Here is a 24,386-nt window from a genome sequence, read left to right as displayed (position 1 = left end):
TTATGATTGATGATCTTAAAGATATTTTCCAACCTAAACGATTCTATGAACTGAAAATACAATGACTTTGAGGCTGATAAAATGCAGATGAGTGATTTTGAGACAGAATTATGAGGTAACAGGTGTCAGGGGCTATCTGAATGTGAAACACAGTAAGAGCTTGCAACAATATCCAAAAATGAGCCTGTGAACTCTGCACTGCAGCGGGTTAGTCTCTGGAAACTGTTGGTCCATCCCTGCGGCTGTGACCACGCATCACATGCAGTTGTAGGCTTGCAGATAACAGAAGTATGCCAACAGTTTGGCAAGATTTCAGAGAACAGGACCGGGGGAAGGGGTTCCCTTCTGAGCTCAGGACTCTCAGGCTCCTGTCCATGTCACTCTTGGCACCTTCTCTGAGTTTGAGGCCTGAGGACCTTAAAAGGATCGAACTAAATTCCTCTTTAAGCTATTTCTAGACACAGAGGAGCAGGTTAGCAGCAGTGAACCAGCTGAGAGAATGGAATCGAAACTCAGCCCAAACTCTTTTGCATAAGAACGTAATAAATTATCAAGGTGAGAAGTATCCTACTGTTTGTATTTTTGGAAAACAGTAAGGGTGATCCCAATAAGCATGAGAAAAGTAGGGGGAAGTGGAATGACATAAGCAAGTCAAGGTAATTAGAGAACAAATCCTGCTAGAATGCAGAATAATAAGTCCCAGGAGTCCTGTATTGAAATACTTCAAAACAGAAAGAGAAGAAAATGAGCAATCCCACAATGACACAGAGGAGGGAACTGTGAATCTTCATCTTTTGATTTCTACATAAAAATCCTGAGAATGAATCCTTTATTCAAAGATTTTGCCACAAGTACTCTAATCCTACAATAGATATTTTTTCTTTTTGCTTGGCTATAAAAAATAAAAACAGGACTTGTTCTCATGGCTCTAAGTCCAAATTCAAATACAGTTTCTTGGGTTTCTGCGAGGTGGGGTGAGGTCTCCCTTTTCTAGGAAAAAAAGGGAAAGCTCTCCTTTACCTCTCAATTTTTTCCAGCCCTCTCCTCCCACCTGTGTGCAGGATCTGGCTATTTAAGCTAGGCATTTAATTGGAATGTTTGTCTGCACAATGTTAGGAATAAATCCATGAGCTTTGGCAGTCATATGAACTCAGCATTCTTCTCTAATGAGAAATTACGTAATCATTTATAGTCTGAACTGCATCTGTCATTAAAATCTGTTTGTAGTACTTCTTACCACAGACATGCTCATCCTGCATATGCTGATATTGATTCACAAAAATAATAATCTCATTAATTTGTTCTCAGTATAGGAACAATGGATTCCTCAAGCCCTCAAAGCAACTCTTAAAACTGTTTGAACTTTTCAAGTGAAATATAACAACTCATAAAGAGAAGGCAGTATATGAGTCACCATTCCCAAATAATTTAATGCAGTCACTTTAAGCAGTGATCAGTATTCATGATCGCAAATTAAAAAAGTTGTTAAACAGATAAATTTGCTCAGGAACACTAATAACTTTTAAAATTATTATGCAATGAAATAAAAAAACACATTTCAGTCAGAATTGTATTTGGCTTGGACTGTGGGAAATAGAAAATCAGATCCAGACTGTTTTAGAATGTTTTGTGAAGGTTTATGCTAAAACTTGTCTTCTGAATAGCCCGAGCAACATGCAAACATGTGGTCTCAAAATATCTTTTTAAACAACTTCTCACAGATTACAGTAATATTCTAATTTATTTTCCCATCTTCTTTGCACTCTCTTATAAACTCATATATTCTCTTATATTATTTATAGTAGTAAACAATTTATAACAGACATTTTTTGTTTAAATGTTTGAAGGTTTTTATCAGATAATAATTTCTTATAAGTAGATGGACTGAAAAATCCCATCTTGCTGAATGAGCCTGTATCTAGCAGCCATTAGCTGGGACATACACAAACAGGAATATCAACTGGTGGTTTTGTCATGTGATCTCTTCCACTGCACATACAAATATAGAACATGACCATAAAAAGTAACAGAACATGCTCTCTGCAAAGTAATTTATTGCAGTTGATGCTAGATTGGTATGCCAGCTGGAATTACCTTCCTGGCTCCTACTATTTTCACATATACAGATAATAAAGGCTGTGCACTGCAACAGATTCCAAATGAAAAAAATAACATTATTAACATGAAGCAAAACTCCACAAAAACAACTTTTAGCAATCTTGACTGTTTGAAATGTTTGCTAGTAACTCACAGCACGCATTAAAGAACAAAATGAATTCTAGGACTTCATCATTTTCATAGAGAGAAAAAAATACCACTTTTTGATGATACACATTTCTCTCTTTGCTGAGCACAAAAATATCCAAGGATTATTATAGATATAGGAGCTTTCTTTTTGTTTGAATTCCTTATTCATTAGTTTGTATGCTGCAAGAGCTGAGCTAATTTATTTTTCCAGCACATTTTCCCCTCCCTCTTTTTTTTTTTTTTAAAGGCACCATGTATGACATCCCAACCTGACAGGAACTCAGTAAATCCCCTCAGTCTCCACACCGCTGTCTCTGAATGTCTACAAAGCTACTATGCCATAATCGCAACTCGCTGGCTCATTCACAGCTTTACATTATAAAGCAAACAGTCTAGACAGCTGAATGACAGAATTACTCTCTTTTCTCTTGCATTTATAGATATGCTGTCATCTTCATTTGCTTTTCTCCACTCTCTGCATTCTGATACACTAATGATCAGCTTTCCTGTTTGGATTCCACACTGACTCCATGGCTCTAGGCTATAAATACAGAGTCGAGGTGACATCACAGCAATAAGGTCCCGGGGGAGCAGGGGCAGGACACCTATTTCTTTCCTTCTCCTGGGTTAGCTGGTGATTACCAGCTTTTTCAAAATGCTTAACCAATGTGACTTTATAATAGAAAGCTTTTTCCTCATTGTGATGGAGATATAAAAAACCTAACACCTGGAACTATAACTCTCTGCAGTGAGAAAAAAATATTCAATTTGTACAGCATAGGCAGCCTTCAATTATTTTCACATCTGTCCATAGTATAACTGAGTGTGTCTGCACAAAAAAATATATGCAAAAAGAGAAAAAGAATGGACAACAGTGTGTGTTTTGATGTCTATAAAAATGTGTAGCTAACAGTCTTTATAAAAATTTAAGTAACTATAACTAGACTGGGTTTTTAACTAGACTGGCTCTCACTGATAAAAATAAACTTTAGTCTGTAATATTGCTGGTATTTCAACTTTGGAATGATGTGTGCACACATATCATGTGGCACTTCCTCTGTGCTAAAGGATAGTTAAATGATAGAAGTGTACTTTCTTGCCTTCAACAAACTGCAGAAATCTATGCTAGCCTGATAATGTACTACTAAGACATATGGATGGCCAACTCTGGTGATGTATATGACAAGATTTTAATTATTTATTGCTTTTCTTAATGCTTCTGTAACCATCATTCTAGATTGCTGGAGAATCTTTTTTTACCTCTACTCTTTCTTCGTGGTTTGTGTTTTTAACATGTTTTGTTGACATTATAAGTAAAAATTTCTAAACTTTACAGTTGAAAAATCTCAAACTTGACCTCTGACTTGAGGTCAGAAAGTTGTAAGGGTAGGAGTAGGGAGAAGCCATTGCCATTCTCACTGGAAAAGCAGAGAAAATCCTAGTGAAAGCACATCAGCACAGGAGGCCAAACCAGGACCCACAGCTTATTCTTGTACCAGAGCTGGGACAATCCCAACACTTCAGAACATTGCATTACATTACGGGCCATCAGAAACTGGGCACTGGGGAATGTTTTACCTATGAACATGTAGAATTTTGTGGGCCACTGGGTGCAATTGTATTCACAGCCAATATAAATGACTGCTCGAGGCCTGTACCAATGGGAATTTTGCCTGTTCTGTGTGAGCCATGACCCACTTTTACTCCCTGAGATCAGGGACAGCTGGAAAAACAACTGATCCTTTCTTTCTTGGAACTCTGAAGTCTATATGGTCTAACTAATCTATCTAATATCTATGGGCTTTTTTTTTTTCTTTTCCTTAAGTACCCTTGCCATTAAAACATACTGATTAGAAAAACTTCTAATTTGTGTCTCTAAAAACAATAGTGACAGCAAAACTTCGATAAATTATACCATGTGCAAAGAGCTCTGATTTGCAAAAATGGATTTAAATGCACTTTGGAGCAGGGAACTAGTGGAAAAAGGCAGAACTGAAGGCCATGATGAGCCAGTGCAAGGGAAGACTTCATTCTCTGCATACTCCAAGGAGGAAGGTTCAACGGTGGTCCCACAGAAGAGCTAACTGATTGCTACTCCCAGGAATGATAGAGTGTTATTGGCCCTGAGCCTTCTGGAAACTACAAATGAGATTCATAACAACTCCAGAGCTTCTCTGAGCTTTCTAGTGAGGGGAGGATTTAAACAGTTGCCACTGAAGCAAGTATATAAATCAACTTGATAAAAGTTTATTTTTCATTTTCTTGACAAAATGCTTTCCCTTCCTCCCAGAATTGGCCTAACCTGGACCTCAGTTTAGGGAATACTGAGTGTATGGGCTAATACTGGTTTTTCTCTCACTAGCTTATACCCTGACTTCAGTGTGTACCACGTAGCATCTGTGGGGGGCTGGAAAAAAGCAATTCTATTCCACGGTGTTTCCAGCTTCCAGAAAAAGACTGATGCCACTTACAAATGTAAAGTGAACTCCTCCTTTGCTTTCCTCAATGATCTTATATGAATTAGTACAGAAAAGGTTCTTAGCCCAGGACCATGGCTTTCTGATTATTACAGCACCATGCTTACAAAAGTGAAAGCAAGCCCCCAAGTGCACTGTATAAATAAAGGAACAGACAAAGCAAATGCAGGATCAATAACATACGGCAACACAGACTTTTTTATGCACTGCCTCTTGAAGCTCCAGGTCACTTTCCTTACCTCTTGAGGCTCTTGACATTGAGATGCTAACAGCAAGAAGGATCTCTGCGCTTGGAAAGCAGCACGTACCATCTCTGCCTGTAACAAAAGGAGGAATATAAATTAAACCTCAGCCTGTAACCTCCAATGCCTCTTCGTGACAGCTGAAAGTCAAGTGTGACAGCTCAAATCGTCCTTGCTGCTTCTCATCTAAATCACAGCAACACTGACTGGAAGAAACATAATAAAGTACTAGCTTAGCTATAATTTTTTTTTTTTTTTACACCTAAGTTTAAATTTCCTATCTTCTTCAGACAGGAAATAAAATGAGTTGATAAGCAGGCTTTTAGTTATAATTTCTACTTTTAGTCAGAGGAGGACTTAATTTTAACACTTCAGAGTACGTCTAGGCATTTTAATGGTGATGCTTATACCCAAGTGCATAGCAAGAACTTATTACCACTGGGAACAGCAATCTGCAAGCTTTGTGTTGAACTGCAGCTTAGGCTGTGGTGATGCTCAGGATAAGTTGAGCTTGGCACATTTGCTGAGGGACTATGCTGTAATGCATTCCTTGCCTGTGATCTGCGGGCACACTTGATGGCCATGAGACATAGTGGCTGAGGGTTTTTGGGCAATTTTCCACTCACAGAACTCCAGCATTTGGGTTAAAGCTGCACCTGACAGGATGCTTTTGTGTCACCAGATTGGATGGGTGATAAATCTCTACACTGATGGGTGTCTACTAATGTTCAAATTTCTATGTTTTTTTCTTTTTTGTGAACCCTATGAATTTTCTATATATTCTTATTGATATACATTGATTTGAACGGGTATTCCAGTATCTCCTCTACCTCATCCAGATGGAGGAGCAGTGACTAGGAAAAAGCATTACTGGTATAGAAAATAATTATTCATAACTAGAATATATTGCTAAATAGAAACCAAGCCAAACCAAATGCTGCTAACTTAACCTAATATGAATAGATGCATTTATAATCACTTTGTGGAAGGGTGGGGAAGTGCACGCCGTTTTTCCTTGGGGTTTTTTCAATCTAAAGAGAAAACAAGGTAATTATATATACAGACCCATGTGGATGCAACTTTAAATACATAAAAGTCAGGAAATTTGATGTTGTAGCAAAGTAAAACAGCTAAATTGTGTTTATTCATCTTAAAATGTGATGGCGTGAATAAAACATAGGTTGTCAGGATGAAAGTCACTGCAAGGAAGATGGTAAAAGAGACCCAGCTTGGACAGTATTTGGGGAGAAAGGGATAATATGGTCTGACAGGCTGAGATTTGGAAGGGTATAATCATCTCTATAAATAGATAAAGAAATAAATAATAAGGGAAACCTAAATCTTCCAGCCAGAGACATAAATACCATCAATAATAGCAAGGTTTAGATATTCTTAGACATTTCAGATTACTTTTTTTTTTGGTCCAGAAATTCATAAAACAACAACGTGTGGGTTATTTTAAGCTTAGGGGGATTTTTGTGTGTGTCAGGAGAACCTTGTAAAACAGCTGAGAAAAACCTGATATTCCTGAGGAGGAAGCGATTATGAATGAATTCAGTGCTTTTAAATTGCAAGATGGATAAAAATAAATCTGTAACTAAGGCTTGGTATAAGGCAAACTTTTATAAAATAGAAAAATCAATGAAAAAAGATGATTGGTCTGAGGAACTTAATGATGTGAATGCAGGAAAGGATGGATTTACATTGAGAATGGAAATAATCTGTGTGCACTGGGCAGGAGAGAAAAATTGTAGGAAAGGGTTAGAGTCTCTAAATGAACAAATAATGAAAGCAATATAATAAGAATAGGTACGAAACCCTCACAGAGTGAGGGGAAGCCTGGATTATCAAGCAGAACTTCTTTTCAGGCACTGTAACACATACAGCAAAGGAATGATGCATAAAGGCTTTTTTGAACTGTACCTTACATGGGAAAGTAAAACAAAGACATATTTTTTTAGCTACTGGAACAATAAAGAATAATGAAGAACAATAAAGAGCAATGAAGTGAAGCCCTGACACTGCTCTGAAGGGCAAGTTTGGTATGTCTACATTATTTTTTATGTATAGATTATCTGTTGCTGAATAATACGCTCTTCCCCAATTTCAGGAAGTCAATGTACATAAAGATATTGAAAAGGCAGCTAAGGAGAATGATGGCAAATCAATGGGAATTACATTATTTGAAAGGGAGGTCAAATATCTGCAGCTCAGTGACAGAATCATTAGGTCCATATTATCTTTTTTCCTGACTACTGAAGACACTGGCAAATGGAAGCACAAGTAGAAAAGATGTTAAATATATATTATTTGGAGATAGTACTGCATGTCAGAAATATGCAATGATGGTTGGGCAAATATGTTCAAGAAGAGGGAGGGAAGTTATGTCAAGTGATATCATGACTGTTGACTTCAGCACCATGAACATTTAAACCAGATTTGAAACAAGTAATTAAAACACATGGAAATGAAAAGCAGGAGAAATTACAATGAGATTACCTATGGTTAAAATCATTACTTTACTCTTTACACAAAGATAATGTGTCAGGTCTACTATATCTAGGTATCATATAAAATGCTTATTGTGGGTACTCATGGGAAACTCATACTTTGAGTGGAAATGACACAAATTAGTACTGAAATTTTTCAGTTGGATAAGAAGCTTGATAAGCAGAGGCAATAATAAGGTATATTACAGATGGTGTTACTTGAGAGGAGGGAAGTTGCTAGTTGTGCTTCTCAGGGATTAGTTTTAGGAGCAATCAGTATGTTTCTTAGTGTCACGAGCAAGAATTAGGTGTGCACTCATAACAGTCTTGGGCAACCCAAGGTTAGGAGGTTTTAACACAGTCAAGAATGACTCACTCATCACTTAAGAAAAGTAAGACAATTTTGTTGGCACAGATAATATGAATTGGATAAAATTTAGCAATCCTCCCTGGTGCCTCTTTAAAACAATGCATAGTTCTTGGTGTAAATATGGAACTGATTAAATGGAAATGCTGAAGACTGGAATATACAAGTATAAAAGCCAGGAAGATGGCTTTGTGAAAAGGATGTATGCAGCTCTACAGAGGATGTGGCAAAGTATTTTTAGTAGATCTACAGAAGTGTTAGTATCATTAGAGAGAATCTCCTCTGGAATTCTGTGCACAGAATTAACAATCACCTGTGTTAAAAAAAAGTTTAAATCAGAGTTGATGCTGAGACAAGCTACTTGGATTTTTAAAGCAATGAGTATCTGTCACACAAAGATAAAATTTAGGTTTCATTTCTTTTTCTTAGCAAGAAGGTGACTGAGGAATATGACAATTCTTTCTCATAGACAATGCAAATAGTGGAGAATGAAGAAAATGGTAGTTTCAGCACACAATCAGAGGTCTGAAAACTGGGCCATGAGTAAATGTGGTATCAAATTTATAAGATTTTCAACAATGCAAAAAATGAATTTCAGAAGGGATCTTTCCAATTCCTCCAAAGAGGCAGCATTATTTTAAGACAGAGCTTTAAATGCTGATCAGAAGATCATAAACATGAGGAAAGAGTCCTTAGATATAGAAAGTTAAGATTGTTTATTGAGTTCTTGAACACATACTGCACTGTAACATCTATGAGGTTTGAAAAATATGTCTGTCTGGCAGTTTGTCTACACTGCATTAAATACACACTTTTGGGATCCCAGTGGTCACTATGGAGACTGAAGAAGATTTTTTGATCCACTCTGTGAACAAAGTAACAACTAGTTTCTTGTTTCATTGTTCATTTCTTTTTATGAAGCACTGCAGTTTGGTCAGAGCTGGAGACAGACCATTGGATGACACACACTGATGTTTCTAAAAGACTGACATTCCTTGACTATGCCTCATATGTGTGTGAAAACTATTGTTGGATGTGGAATCAGGATTCACTTCTCCAGAACTGTATTACTTCTCCTTTTCTAGTGCAGAGTGTGGCCAAGGCCACTTTCTCAAAACATCTGGGAACTGTCTTTAAGAAATCTTTTGCTATTGAGTGCACACAAGCCATAGGTAACACTCTTTTGAGTTACCTGTGCTACATTTAAATGGTGGCTTCTTGCATTTTTTTTATTATCCAAAATTTATTACAAGATATTTGAAACATTCAGCTGTCAGTAGACTATATATCGATTGCAAGCCTTGTGCTATGTGCCCAAAATGTATCCACTCCCAAAAGCTTTTAATTGTGTAGGGATCAGAGCAGCCAGATCTCTCACCTCTGAATGTAAATCTTAATAAAACGATCATGCTAACACAGTATTTGCATTTGACCAGTAGAATTTTATAAGCATTCTGCCACAGTGACTTCCTTCTTTCTGCAACAGCATTAAAAACAGCTTTCAGAGTTTTACTGCTTCTAAGCATGCCGTACTTTTTTCCCTGCATCCCTTCAAAGCAACAGAAGAGCTTCTTCTCATTAAGAATGCATTAGTTCAGTCTATCACCATTCCATTTCTTTCTTGTAGTCTTTCAAACATGACACTTCATTGCTACCTCCTTGTGCTTGGCAGCCAGGCTGTGTAACTAAGCAGGCAGCACTACAATTTTGGAGGGCGGTGACTCTTTCATGAGACACCCCCCCCAAAACCAGCAAAGAGTAATGAGTGAAAACACACCAGAGGGGATCTTTCTCAACAGCTTGTGTGGCTCAGACAAAAGACTGCCACAGAACAAATCAGCTGAAACTCCTTCAGTTATATTCAGTTATAGTAATGAAGATTGAGTGCCAAAAATAGTGTAGGAATTGTGAGTAAATTTATCAGACTGGAGTACACCACTAATTTGCACACCTCTATCTGCAGACAAAAATGGACATGTTTTGGAGCAACAGAAAATTGACACCTGAAAACTCTGGGTAATCCTTTTGGCATTCCTGGGATTACATACAGACACATCAGTCATCAGACAGATTCCTCAGATGAGGTGAATATTTTGAAGGAAGCAAATTCCTCATTGCATTTCCTACTCTGCTTTTAGCAATTTGTTCTACAGGCTGGAGGAGACAGCTGTGACTTTGGACCTGGATTCCAGGACCATGTGGCATTCCATGCACCACCCCAATTTCCCCACTGGTAAAGTGGGGAATAACACATCTTAATCCTTCACCTCAGGTCTGTTTGACAGCTGACTCAGGTGACTGATATGGCTGGAAGAGCTGAAGTTTGGCACGTGTGCCATGACAGCCCGGTTCCATGCTGTGGAAACCTGCGGTTGACTACAATGAGTGATCTCTCTGTCACCGCTGCAGTAACAGCATGGACTCACCTCTTCTCAGTTAAGCCTGCAGAGGTTAATGGAGGAATCAAATGTATTTAGAAATAATCTTTAAAATAGCAACTGGTTTAACCTTCCCTGTCATAACATAATGCCAAACTCTGGTATTTGTCAGAAGCCACTGCTTGAAAAATTGCCAGAGGCTCTGTGAGAGATGTTTGATGAAGACAACGCTGCTGACCTGTTTGAAGAAGCATGAGTACAAATTCCACTCAAACTTGCACTGTTTCAAACTGAGTACCTGCAGATGCACTGGACCTGAAGCTCAAATTTCCAGTTTGCTTTGCTGAGGTTCAGCCCTCCAGAGCACATGTGGGTTCAAGATCTGCCTCTTTCCCATTTTAAATGTTCTGTTCAATCTCAGTTGACCTTCACTATGGTATCCAAGGACCAATAAAGATAAATATTATTTATGTGCCAAGCAAGCTACAAGAACAAACAGGCACATACGCTGAGATCTCAAGTTACATGTAAATTTCAGAAATAAGAGAAACAAACATAAGATTTCCTAATGAAATTTTAGTCAAGAAAATTACCCTACTGATCTTATAATATTGAATTTGTCAAATGTTATTGTATTTAATACTGTATTTCCTCAAAATCACAGCATTTAAAAGCACAGTGTAAATATCAGAATCCACTGGACTTCTATTGTTGGAGAATATTACACATCTGCTTCTATATACATGCTAACATTAACAGAGATAATTAGCAAATCAAAATACAGTTCTAGAAGGTAAAGAGGACACAAGGGAAAAACGGGATTTAGTGGTCCTGAGTTAAAAATGTAGTTTCTGCAGAAACAATTATGGGTCCTTTGTATCTAGCAAAAGACACAGTGACTGTAGGTTTCATTTCAGCAAATGAAAACTACAGATGGAGCTTCACTGACCCTAGCCTTTCTCTAAGAGGGACAGCACTTCCAAAGGAAGAGACACTGCTTGTCTTTTACATTTTGCTTTCAAAAGCCTCTTCAAAGTGAAGTGGTGAAGTGGCTGCTGGCTTCAAGGGAGAGGAAAGAAATGGAAAAAGAACAGAATTTAAGTAAAGATGGGGCTGCTATAGAAACCATCCAGCCTAGTGGATGGTATTTATTTTGAACAGCTAAATGGCTGATAGGGATTTTTAAAAACTGGACCAAGCCTTAAAGAGTCACTGGCAGTTCTCCAAACAGAGCACTTTTTACTCTGGAAAATAAAAAGTAAAAAAGAAAAAACTTGTCACCTTTCTCTCACTGGTCCATGCAGAAAACAGAGTTGAAATTCAAATCAAAATTGAAGCCAATGGGAGACATACCATTGGTTTTCATAGAACCAGTCACCACCTGAGATATTTTCTTTTCTATTTTCAGACAGATACATTGATTATCACCAATTAGCTGTCCCCTACGCTGAGGTTTTTTGGTGGTTTTCAGCCTTTATGGCTATGTCTAAATTAGGGAATTTCAGTTAAAATTTCTCAGCATTGCTACTGCCTGTAGAGTACCAATCAGTGCTGGTCTCGCTGGATGTTTATATCTGCCCGTGTATTAAACACTGCATCATGTAACTGTCACAGTATTACTTGTTTCAGAGTAGCATCTGTATCCCAGTTCATTAACTTTAATTTTTAGTAAGCTTCACTGTGACTTAAACTACTCAGAGTTCTTACTTCTGGTGGAGTTCAAACCATACTGTTCTTTAAGAACTCTCAGCGCTAATTAATGATTTAGGATGGATAGAATAATTTGGGGTAGATTGTTGCTACCATTTTATTTCTCCATTTGAAACAGGAACTGTACAGATGAACTGGAGGAAAGGGATATTTAAAAGCACAACAGTTGTTTTTGCATTAATTTGAATATTATTGCCTTGGGTAAAGAATATACATGTTCTGCACTGTTTGCACCGATAAAGTCTGCCACAGTGTTCCAGAATTTCCTCTAAACCCTCTCAGTTTTGAATGACATGTGGTTTTCTGATTGATTTCAAGAGACTGTTAAGTTTAAAACATAATGAATATTATTTAAATGTCAGCTTTGTTAATGAATTATTATTAAAATTAGTAGCAGAAACAGTCAATTATTTTGTTCATCTGTCACTGCTTCAAACGGATATAAATATTTTGCTTTAGGGCCACTGCAGCTACTTATTACTGCCAAATGAAGCAATAGGAGATCATATTCTCCAAAAACGCCTCAAATAACCTTCACCACCCATAACAGAGGAAGAGCAAGGCCAGACCAAAGTGATTGACTAGCTGATGCTCTCCTAAAGCTCAGGCTGCTTTTTTTTTCTTCCAGATTCACAAATTCTTCATTAATCTCTTTGACAATAGCCAAAAATCTATGAGTCTCTTGACCTCTGTTCATTTCAACTTTTACACAGAAGTTCCAAAAACAGGTGTAGTGTGCTGATAGTTAGGGCTTCCAGAAAATTCAGCATAGAAAAAATACTGAGAATTGTGTACAAAAATAAGAAGTCCACTCATTACTCAATATATGGTTTATTTTCAGACAAAATTGTTGGTGGCTTTACAACACCTTTCTTTTCTGAGCAGGTTTGAAAGTGTTCAAGAATTCAAGTTCAAGAATTTCAAGTTTCAAAGATTATTTCTAAATACATATTTGAAATTCAAGAATTTCAATTTAAATTCTTCATTTCAAATTTGAATTCAAGAATTCAATTTCTATCACAGACTTCTGCAACGTGCCAAGTCACCTGATGGAGACTTCCTGCCATCTCACTGCACAGCACACAGCCATGGATCTAAAGGCCTCCACATCAGTAGAAGCAAAGGGTGCTATTGTCACATTGCAGCACCTGATCTAGATGTAAGCACCTGGTCCCTGGTGCTTCTCTATAGACCAGACACAGCCACAAAATTGTTTGTCAGCGGTGCAGGATTTGTGCTGTCATTTTCTGCCTCTGCAATATGTCATTAGTGATCACCATAGAAACAAACAGATAAAAAGAGCCAAACATTTTAAAAACAAGCATAAAACCACCATAGGAACAAATGGCTTCTCTCCACCACTAAAATACCAGTCCACCATTGTTGTCTGGAGTTTCTAATAACCAAAGACTGTCAATACTTTATTTTATGAGTGTTAGGGTATGAGTAACAGCAATCAGTGATAAGCAGGGATTTGACCTGTCTCCATTTTGTTAAATAACCCAGGACTCCTGAGGTAAAAGGCTTTTTCAGGAGGGATACATTTAAGTAAAACCATTACATGAATATTCTTTGTATCACATGTCAAAGATTATGCCATGACAAAATGATTTTTGGGGTGTTTTTTTTGGTAATCTGTATTAGGGAGACAAAAAGCTAAAAGAAAGCTAAAACAAAAAGAAAGCACCCCAACCTGCACAGGGTAGAAGTTGGCCACAGTCTTCTTGAGAAAGCTCTTACAGCTCTTCATCCTGACTAGCCTACATAAACAAGCAGGTTTCTCTGAGAGTGATGGCAAAGGGAAACTAGCTCAGTTCAGGATTTCACTGAAGAACAGAAAGTAGGGTACATTAAACTTTCACAGCCCTTTGAAGCCTCTGGTTTCTCCTGTTACCTGAAGCTACATTATGCATCTCTGAAAAAGTGCATTACTTCTTTAAATACTACTTTCTTTAAAAAAACAGAAACTACATACAATGCATTGAAATAATGAAGTCTACACGTTGTTATTACCAAGATCAACAGTTTTTGAAATTCAGGTGCCTTTTTCCTTTCCCATGAACATCTGAGCTCAGAGTTCTTTGGAGGACCTGGTTGCCAGTGTTGAGGAACTATTTGTGGAAAGACCTCTTTTCCCTGAGGAAAAGCAAACCTACATTTCCTCCATGGAACACATCTTGTAACCCAGCACATCAGAGAACCACAGAGGTCTCAGGGCCTGCAGGTCTCATTGTGATCTGCACAAACACGCTTTTGCTGTGCTGGCTGCAGGCACTCTGGTTATTTCTCTGCTGGGCTGCTTTGCCCCTGAGGCTGCTGCTAAGCACCCCACTCTCTATCACCAGCTATTCTGTCAGAAGCCCTTCTCAGTGAAGGTCCAAATCCATACAAATGAAATTTCAGAAAACTTTAAAATTTCACAAGCCTTAGATGTGTCCCTGATTTAACAAACACAAATTCTAGGAAGTTCAGATGCTTCTCTCTGTAAATTAAAAAGGTTACAACACTTCTTGAAGTTTTACTTCATAAATATTCTTCTACCAGTTATCACTGAGCACCCTTCTGAAGAACTGATTTCTTGACTTTCTCTGTCTGACAAGTTGCCTGATAAAGACTGGAGACCCACTGATATCTAAGAAATTGTACTATCTTTAGAGAGAAAGCTTGGACAAATAGGTTCTTATATGGAAAATTCTTTTTTGTATGTTCTGCCTCTCGTGCACTTCAAGACAACTGGTGACATTGCCACCTCACTCTGCAAGTAGTCCCACTGAGCTCTCTGAAAGCAACTCAAAGGCTAAAAGTGCCAGAACTCGTCTCCTGTAAACTCACTTCCACTTTCATCACCTTGAAAGAATCCCAGGCGCCCAACCAAAATTTGCTAACATGGAAGTCAGTTCAAAGCTTAAAGCTCAAACATCTATAATAGTATTTCTTCCCACCTGAACCATATTTTCCTTTTCAGAGGTGCTAAATAACAATATACACGGAGAGGGAGCCTCAGCCTCTCTGAAAGGCAAGGATGTGATAGAAAAGCAGATCTGAACTAAAGTGTTTTTTTTTTAAACAGAACATGTATTAAAGCAACAATAAAGAAATATTTCAGCCTCAAAGTTCTACATAAAGATGCTTAATAAATCTTTTTACTGTATCTCTGGGATAAGCCACATAATTAAACTTATAAAACTCTGCACCAATACTTAAACTGCTTTGCAGTGCAGATTAATTGTGGAAATACATATTCCCATTTATGGGTGTCAGTAGACTAAAAAGAAGTTAGCAGTGACAGTGACATGGTTTAATCTATCCTAATGGACTCTTCAACATTCAGAAATGTGACCATATTGATCATGTAATTCATACTGGATAAAAAGAGGCAATGCACGATTGTGGCCACATTATACCCTCATCACTCCTGACAGCACTCCCAGCTTATTTAAAACAACATTCAAACCACACACTGCTTTCCCTTGTGGCTTAATTCTCATTATTCACTGAACTCCTTTTTACTAGAAACTGACTGAAGAGCCAGATTCTGAGCTCATTGTTTGGTTTTTTGCTGACGACAATGAACAGCCTTCTCAGTTTCCAAGCCCAGCATTTCTATACACTCAAAACAGTTGCAACCAGCTAGCAAAAATAAAAGCAGGTCAGAGATGGGGAGGCAGATGAGTGAAAAGAGTGTACACGTGCTCTTCAGAAAGAATGAGACTGAAAATTAATAAAAGACTTACTCATAGCCTGTAGCAACAAATGACATAATTTAAGCATGTGTCCCAAAACAGAAAAAGAAATGGGGGAAAAAAAGCATTCATAGATGTGTATTTCTCAGATTGAAACAAATGGGTTTGAATTATGTTACTACTCCAACTCATAACCTTCACCAGAGAAATAAGAACTATGAGCACCATAAAGAATTTTCAGTCACAAGAGAGTCATGCTGATGACAATAGCAAGGATGCTGTCTTTGTTTTTCTGATGGATCAAGAAAGTGTAACTTGGCAGTGGTTCACTAGAAATTACTGCTGTGAGAACCACACACCTCACAGCAGTAGTGATGCTGTGTGCCTGACATGACTGTTACCTAGATGCTCTCTAGATCCTAGACTGCTTTGAAAAGAGAAAAGTGATCACCAAGGCCTCCTCATGGACCCTGGCTCTGTGCCAACTCCATATATCCAAGCCTCCCTAATAAGTTGTCTCCTGACTTCACCAGCAAGTGACCTAGGCAATGGCTTTGCAACAGGCTTGTGGAGACACACTCACACTGTGTTTGTGGCTGTGAATGTAGGTGGTTCACACTCTAAAGCCATCTGTAATTTAGCTCGCTCTTTTAGCCATGTAATTTTATCACCTTATGATTTCTGGCTAAGCTGACGCAGTGGTTTTCAACTTGTGGAACTCTTATGCTTCTAGTCTGTACACTGCTTCTCCTGGAAAACCACCAAGAAAAACTGGTTTCCTGCCAGTTGACTCAAATATTCTCTTAAAGGGCTCCAATGAAAAAATTTTATACGGATAGCAAAATTAGCATGAGCTAAAGCATATGATCAGTTCTGACTTTGACTTCAAATGGTCAAAAATGCAATGTATGCCCTGATTAATTGCTCCATTCATTAAGTAAATGGATTGGTAAAACATGGACATTATATCTAGTCTAAACACTGAATATTGTTCTGAATTCATCTGGTCAATTAAAGAACCCTTCATGATCCAATTTTTTCAATAAGAGCAACTTATCTAACATTTTCTTGGGCAAACATGATGGATTTTTCTTTGTTTTCACACTGCATACAAAGTTTCCCACTCAAATCATTCTGATACCTTCTTCTAGCACCCTTGGGACATCAGGAAATCCCATTGTACTGAGTAACCATATACAAACAAAATCCTTTTTAGGGGGCAATAGTTTCAGACTTTGGTCTAAAATGGTCTGTAATGGTCCCTGATCAACTGCACTAATTTGAAATCAATTGCTTATGGATTAAGTCAGGAGCTACTCATGCAAAGAAACCCTATGAAAACAGGTTATGAATAACTCTTGACAGCCTTGAGTGTTTGTGTTTCTGATTTCTTATGTTTCTGACTAAATGCCATATGGAATGTTCTCATTATATATTCCCACCACTGTCCCCCCTGAATTTACAGGTGCATGTTTCTCATGCCAGCAATACACGACAAAAGCCCAGTATTGGCCACCATGTCATTTATTTTTCAATACTTGTTTGAAATACTTTTATATCTTCCTTGCCTTTTTAAATAATAAAAAAAACCCCAAGTGGTATTTACTGCAATGTCAGTGTCAAGAAACTAACAGCCTGATCCAGTTACAATCAAAACTGTTGGAAAAACACACACTCTTTCAGGAGGTGGTGTTCTAGACTTGGAATGGACAGGTTCTTCATGCTCAGAAACCATCTTTATTCCCAACCAGGTGTCCAACAGGTACAAGCATGTCTGCATACCACTGCAGCTGCCTCAACAAATCCTGCTTGTTTTGAAAGCCAGATTCAATCCCTAGGCCATATGGGAAGTTGTCCTTTAGAACAGAGAAATCAAAAGTTGTAGAACTCCTAGAAATGTCAGGTTTTTTCTAAACTAACCTCTAAATTAGCCTCTTGGCTAGACTGTATATATTGCATTTCCATCTTTCTTCTCCTATTAAAGTGAACGTTCTTTAGTGTTCATTTTATGAAGTATCTTGTAGTACATATATAGGGTGAGAAACACAGCTGAATTAGCATTACAAAATCAACTTTAACACTGACAGATTTCCAGGGCTGATGATTTTAATTTATTTTCCTTTTTGGTGGACAGCACTACCATTTTCTATGCTCTAAGACTCTTTCTCTCAATTGAGAGCAATTTTTTATGCTGTCAAAAATATCTGTCTTTTTATTCTTTTTTAATGTATTCCATTTTCCTCAGTCCTGCACTAACACCTTGGTTTGGTGTTTATTCCATGTAGCAGAAAATACCTCTCACAGAACTGCAAAGGCAGCCTGACAGCAAGCTTCTCTTTGGGCATGTTGACATCATCCTCTTCTCTGAGCTCTAATTCAACTTTCAACACAATGCCTAAAACCGCACAGCCTCTGAGCACAAAAGATGAACACGAGAGTACACTTGTGCATTCTGTTGCCCTGTAAGCAAATTGCCTTGTGAATGAGGAATCAGTCAAATAATGGGGTTGATAGTCTGCATTTAGATTAGCTAAGATAAAGCGCAAAAGTGGGGGTTTTTTGGGTGTATCACAGACAGCAGCACATCTCTCACATGAAAAGACAACATTTCATGTGTCATAACGACTCTTTTGAAAAAAAAGAGGAAGGTAGGATTTTTCAACTGCAATGACAGTCCAAACCAGAGTGGCACTTTGCAAAGTGCACATATATCTCATAAAACATATCTCCTGCTTTCAGCTCTCTCAGTTTATATTTACATGGACTTTACTAGGAAGAAGAGAAGAATGTCACTACTTTCATGTAATAGATAGAGAAATTCTCTGGGTACATGCATATGACATTTGTGGGGTGCACGTTGCTTTCTCTGCTCACCATGGTAAGAAACAAGTGCATGCACACAGAGAACTCCTGCAAATTGGATAATGTGCTGTGAATTACTTCTCAGTGCTAACCTTGTTCAGGCAGCCATACATGTAATGGATTGCATCCAAACTCTCTTCCAATAAGGAGCAACTGAACCACCTACCACTTCATTTCTGAATGCTCCAAGCTCTTTGAGCTTTTGTTTTGAGCTCTGCATTTCAGCAGCTGGAAGTTGATGGAAGAAAGGAGGGAAAAGACATCCATATTTTTATAGTTTTCCATTCCAAGATAAATAGCTTGGATGAGAGAAGAGGGAACATAAATGAATCACACAGACAATCTGTTCTTTCAACTGGTGGAGTTGGGAGGTTAAAAGATTTTTACAAATAAACATTTTTAAAAGGCAAGTATTAGCTTATGTGTTTGACAGAAGGCTGCAATTATGCTCTACTCTGTACCACATAAAATACTAAAATATGGAAATGTGAGGTTATCTATCCTTCTCTTGTAGAACCAGTACATTCTCTTCCTATCATGATGTCTCATCTGGTACATTACTCAAATTCAAGCCAAAGTATTCCACCACTTGAGATAGCACATAAACAAAAATAATGTGAAGAAATTCATAAGAAACACATTACAAAAACCTGCTTCTTGGCCTTCTAAAGTCTTGGTTTCTTTGCTTTGCCAAGGCAAAGAGCCCATCAAACCTGCTTGAACCCAGCTTCTTCACTGGGACACAATCTAAAGGTAGACTATGCCTTCCACAAGCAGCTCTTTGTTATCCTTGACACATTTTCTGAGTGCTGGATTCATAGCCTATGCTGTAGAGTCACAATCTGTTTCATACTGATTTTGAATTTCCCTTATTCTGACAGAAGGATAGTTTTTGGTGTTGGCATATATGGTGAGTCAGCTTCAGGGCTGTTACAACCTGTAATGGTTGGTGACAACCTCCAAGACACTGGTATGTCAGGCCAAAGACAGCTGGTTGGTAGCAGTCCTGGCCACATTCACTCTTTCACTGACTTCACACACTCTGCAGTTATGACATGGACAGCAGAAAGCAGTTTCAGAAAATCTGTGCCTGTAGGAGACTTTGCATTTCATAGAAATATCCATATAATCACCAGATCTTTATTCTACAGTGACAGAATAGGGAAAAGATCTTATCTTAGCTGTTTAGGGTAAGTTGTTTTAAATAGAGTACGTAAAAGCCTAACCATTCTCCCTGTCTTTTAAAAAGTGGTTCATTTCTTCAGTGCAGTTGACCTCAGAGATCCACCACCATATGTCCTGTAATTTGAATGAGAAATATCTTGCTCTCAAGATTGAGCCTAAGCAGAACTCTGATAAACTAATCTTTGTAAAGCCCGCTGTGCTGCTGTGTTTAAGAGTGCCAGAAGCTAGCTATTAGCTCTTTTTGTGGTTTGTTTATTTTGTTCTCTTTCAACAAACTTTTTAGAGTATGGCATGCTGGAAAAAATAGGAACGAGGGTCCCCAACAGATACCAGTTGTGTCTGAATTCTTCCTTTTGCCAGGCACACAAACCACACAACCGTTACAGCCATCAGCACAAAACACATCATGTTAAATCCCTCATTTTTTTAGCATAATATGAAGTCTCTCTTTCTCTCATATTACCATTCTGGTCTGTCAGGTATGTGAGGTTTTTCAAGGCAACAGGTGTTTTTTGAAACAAAATACAACCTTCCCTTCAGCTCATTATGTGAAAGAGACAGCAGCTGCAAGTATAATGCTGAGGACACATGGTCTATAAGACACCCAGAAGAAAAATACTCCTTGTTCCACTTGTTAAGGTAAAGCACAGATGTTGCTTCAGTGATAAGCATGAGCATAAGGCAACCACAGTCTGCTCCATGTTGTAAGCACAGAATCTAAGATTTCAGAATATTTAGTAGGCTGCAATCAGAATCACCAGTTTCTTTATGTAAAGAAAGCTAATGCAATGTCTAAGCTCATAGCACTAACAAATACTCCATATTACAGCTTGCATTACACTATCATCAACAATATGCTAGGGACTGTCCACAGACTTGGCTAACAAATTATTAATAATATTTTATATGGACTCAATTATGAGTAAGAAATAGTGGCAAATGCATAAATTAATACACTTACTTATTCAATGATTTAAACATTTAGAGATAGTGTATATTAAAAAGGGTTTAGCAATTTAGAATGTTTAATGCAATCCCTTTCCCTGCTTAGTATTAGAAGACTATTTTTATATCACTCAGATCTAAACTGTTGAGAAATCAACTGCAAAATAATAATGTCTAATGAACAAAAACCAAGCTGGAATCAATCCTTTCCAGGGAGCAATCGTCTCTTCAGTTAGGTTCATAATTCTTCCTCCAACCCTCTGACCCCCATTTATTTATTTTCCCCTAGTTTCTCTGAGGAACAAAGTACATATATTGTAGCTTATAGTATAATTGTCTAGGCTTTAAAAAAAAAAAAAAAGGGAGTGCAGCATTTCCTTAGAAAAACAAAGATCATCTAGGATTGCCTGGACTCCTTATTCCCTCCTATTTTCTAGGCCTAACTAGGTCAGAAACTCTGTCCTACAAACCAGAACATGTAACACCAGAGAAAAAAACACAGATCACAGTCATAATCCAGTCATCTTTCTCTGTAAGTAGAGTGGTTGCTTTGGTTGTGCTGAAGAATATTTATGTTGGCCTTGCAACATGAATCTCAGTATCTTGTAGGACTGCATGTTTTTCTGGTTACAGTGTTTGTTATGTAGAGCAGCAGCAATCAACTGGGAACCATACACACAGAGGAAGGCCTGATGGCATGGATCTACCGGAAAAGTCAAAAGCACCACATTCCTTCAGATCCAGCTAGCACCCCAGCTCTCTTATGTGTGGGATGTTTTTTTGGTTTTCTTTTTCCAAATATATATTGGTAAGCTGTTGGTAAGATGACTCCATCCCTTGTCAATTCCATCACCACCCATTTTAGGGAAGACCAACTTAAAAAAATACAATGACACAAGTTCTGATCACAAAGTTAAGATCATAAGGTTAGAAAGTATTGTCATCATGAAAATGATACCATAGTTCTTCCTTGCTATAACTTATATTTTTAACAAAAGGTCATTTAAATGGCTGAATCATTTTTAGCTTGCCACATTGTTACAAATGAAAGAGATGTGAGTAATAAAAGCAATGAGAACAATATCTCTATATTAATTGGAATGATGATACACATGCCTAGAAAACAACCACAGGAAGTTATGATTGCTTGGGCCCACCTGTTGTTTGCTACTAATTTGTTGGCACATGTTCTTAATTGTGTTCCTGTCCTGCAAAGAGCTCAGCAACCAACAAAACTATTCAAATTGCTTCTGACTGAGAGTATTTATAATTTTGCATTCTATGGTGTCCAACTTTAGTGCTGTAGAAGGCAAGCAATCTCTTCTTATGAATCTACACAATCTTGTGCTGTTCCCAAGCCAACTGTACTCAGTGTGATATGCCAGGCTATCTCTACTACAAGAATTAATAACTTAGAGTTTGTTCTGCTATTAAGATACTCCTCTACTCAGAAATCAAGGCTGATCATACAGATTCCAAGACTTGTATGCTTCCATCATCATGGGAAATTCTGAGTAAATACTTACATGTGTCTTCACGTCACCTTCGAGAATCTTGCTGTACCTGAGAAACTCAGCAACACTTCCATTCAGCAGCCTATCAAAGGCTTCCACATATGGTGCTATGCCTGTAGAAGAGGAACATCCCATTATAATGGGTTCATAAAGTATATAATGCATAGGACATGTAGCAGATGGAGGAGGTGTATCATAGAAACTGAGGAGATTGCTGTAACTTCATTTCTGATTTATGGAATCAGTGAAAAAGGATGTAAAATTATTTTTGTCCTAGATAGAAAGAAGAGAAAAAAATCCTGCTCTTGGTAGAACTTGAAAAGGAACCTGTAAGCGAATTTCCTGTGTATAATGCAATGGGAAGCCTCTTTCGTCTTAAAATAACATGTGCTAAAACAAACATGTGCTAAAATCTCTCAGCCCTTCAAAGGAGTGACCTGAGAAGTCTAATTCTCTTAACAAAATTCCCCTATTGTACTTTAACCAAATATTAATCCTTAAAGAGAACCTGCACTGTACTTCAAACTATTTTTATACTACTCCATTCCTGAAGATCTCTGTGATGTTTGGTGGCTTTTAGTAGCAACCAATTCCATTTCCAGCAAGAGTCGTTGGAATGGGTTGACAGTAGATTTATGCAGGGAGATAGGGCTTTGTAATCTCCTCATTTTGTTGTCTCACCTTGCGAAACTGTCACTGGATAAAGAAAGCTCAAACAAGTCTTCCAGACAACATATCCCACTGACTATATATATGCTATACATTACAAAGGAGGAATAAAGCTGCTATTTTCTATATGGTACACAAAGCAGTTTCCTGATTAAGTGAACAATCAGAAAGTGCAGATCGGCCTCAGTTTCTTAAGCACCTGGCTTCTACATGGCAATATGTGGTACCGTTAAGACAGCAAAAATAATCTTTCCTTTGATGCTTTCCAACCCTCCTGTTACTCCCCTCGTGTCTTTCTATGCCTCAGAACCTTTGCCAGATCCAGCATGAATGACACACATGTGAATCCATGACATATGTAGGATCTGAGAGAACAAGGTTAAAATTCTTCCCTGCCTCTCTCCCTCATTAATAAAGCCTGAGGATTGCTCTGAAGAGGTACCAGGCTTTCCCCAGAGAATCTGCTTTAACCTTTTGGCACTATATAACAATTGTGTCCAAATTCATAGTTATGAAAGCCCCCTTTATTCCACAAGAGTCATCTGGCTCCATGACAGAATAAAAGACAGGCTCTGGCAACTGGAGTTCGCAGTGGCCCGTGTGAAAAAGAAAATATAGTTAGTCAGCTAGGTGGGATTTCAAGGCTCCTTTTGTTCTCTTGATGCCATTCACCTATAATTCTGAGGAATTTCTGGGCTTTCTTCCATATTAAGTGTTTGTGTGTAAACCCCTCAAATGACCTAATGCACAAAAGGTTTTAGCTGTGGGGATGCTTTCCAGAGCCCATTTATGTTCTTTTTCAAAATCTGTGTACGTTTCCAAAAGATTCATTGTAACGATTTCCTTTTAGAGTGGAGTTTTACATAACAGTTCACCAAATTCTCCTATGCAGAACTAGAAAGCAACTATGCTATTTTTTCCTATTCAATGCAGCTCACTCCCAGAAGCATTTACTAGAATTTGCTGTGGGCCGTGCAGAGCAAGGGAATGATTTATTTGCAGTTCTGCTGTTGTAATGCCATTTAGGAAAACAGTGAAGGTACAGATCTCCCATCCTGTTTCTGAAAATGTATTAATTGAAAAAAGCCAAGGCTATTTTTTTTAAATAATTCTAATTATGAAATGGTCTTTTAGGGGATAGAGGTCATGGTTGAAGAAAGAAATGTACCTCCATTTCAGCTGGAGATTTTAAAAAGGCCACATTCTGGCTTGAGTGACAGTTTTGAAGGAGAAAAAGAAAGAAGAGACCTGTAAGACTGTTTCCTTTGCAGTGGCTGTGGCAATGTGAACCTCTTCAGAGGCACAGTGACACAGGCACACAGAGTGGTGTTTGGGGCACTGTAGGTGTACCAGTCTCACAAACTGAAGACTTTCCCAACTGCACCAGCAAAAGCTAATTCCTGAGTCCCTGTGTGAGACACTGCCTGGAGACGTTATGCAGCCTGGCAAGCACCCCATGGTGCTGCTCATCTCAGCTTCTTACTGCAGTCTCCCAGTGGGTGTGTTTTATAATCACACTTCAACAAGGCTTCTCAGTTGGTTTCTTCCAGGGATCTGTTGGGGTGTTCAGCTCTGGCTCCCTGGGGGGTGAATCTTTTAACCTGACTGAGCTCTTAGG

General features: G+C 38.1%; 1 protein-coding gene across 2 annotated transcripts in view; it reads right to left on the bottom strand.

Annotated features, from left to right (window-relative positions):
• The window catches only part of CAP2 (cyclase associated actin cytoskeleton regulatory protein 2), a 68,453-nt gene that overhangs the window by 30,417 nt on the left and 13,650 nt on the right, over positions 1-24,386 (bottom strand). For both annotated transcript variants that reach the window (XM_064424121.1, XM_064424110.1), the window contains 2 exons: positions 22,112-22,212; positions 4,964-5,041 (listed from right to left, as the gene is read on the bottom strand). In XM_064424121.1, the coding sequence (XP_064280191.1) occupies positions 4,964-5,041; positions 22,112-22,212 (179 nt within the window). The remainder of the gene's footprint in view (positions 1-4,963; positions 5,042-22,111; positions 22,213-24,386) is intronic.

The sequence above is a fragment of the Passer domesticus genome, chromosome 1, assembly GCF_036417665.1.
Source record: "Passer domesticus isolate bPasDom1 chromosome 1, bPasDom1.hap1, whole genome shotgun sequence".
Lineage (NCBI taxonomy): Eukaryota > Metazoa > Chordata > Aves > Passeriformes > Passeridae > Passer > Passer domesticus.
This window is presented reverse-complemented; position numbering and strand designations above follow the sequence as displayed.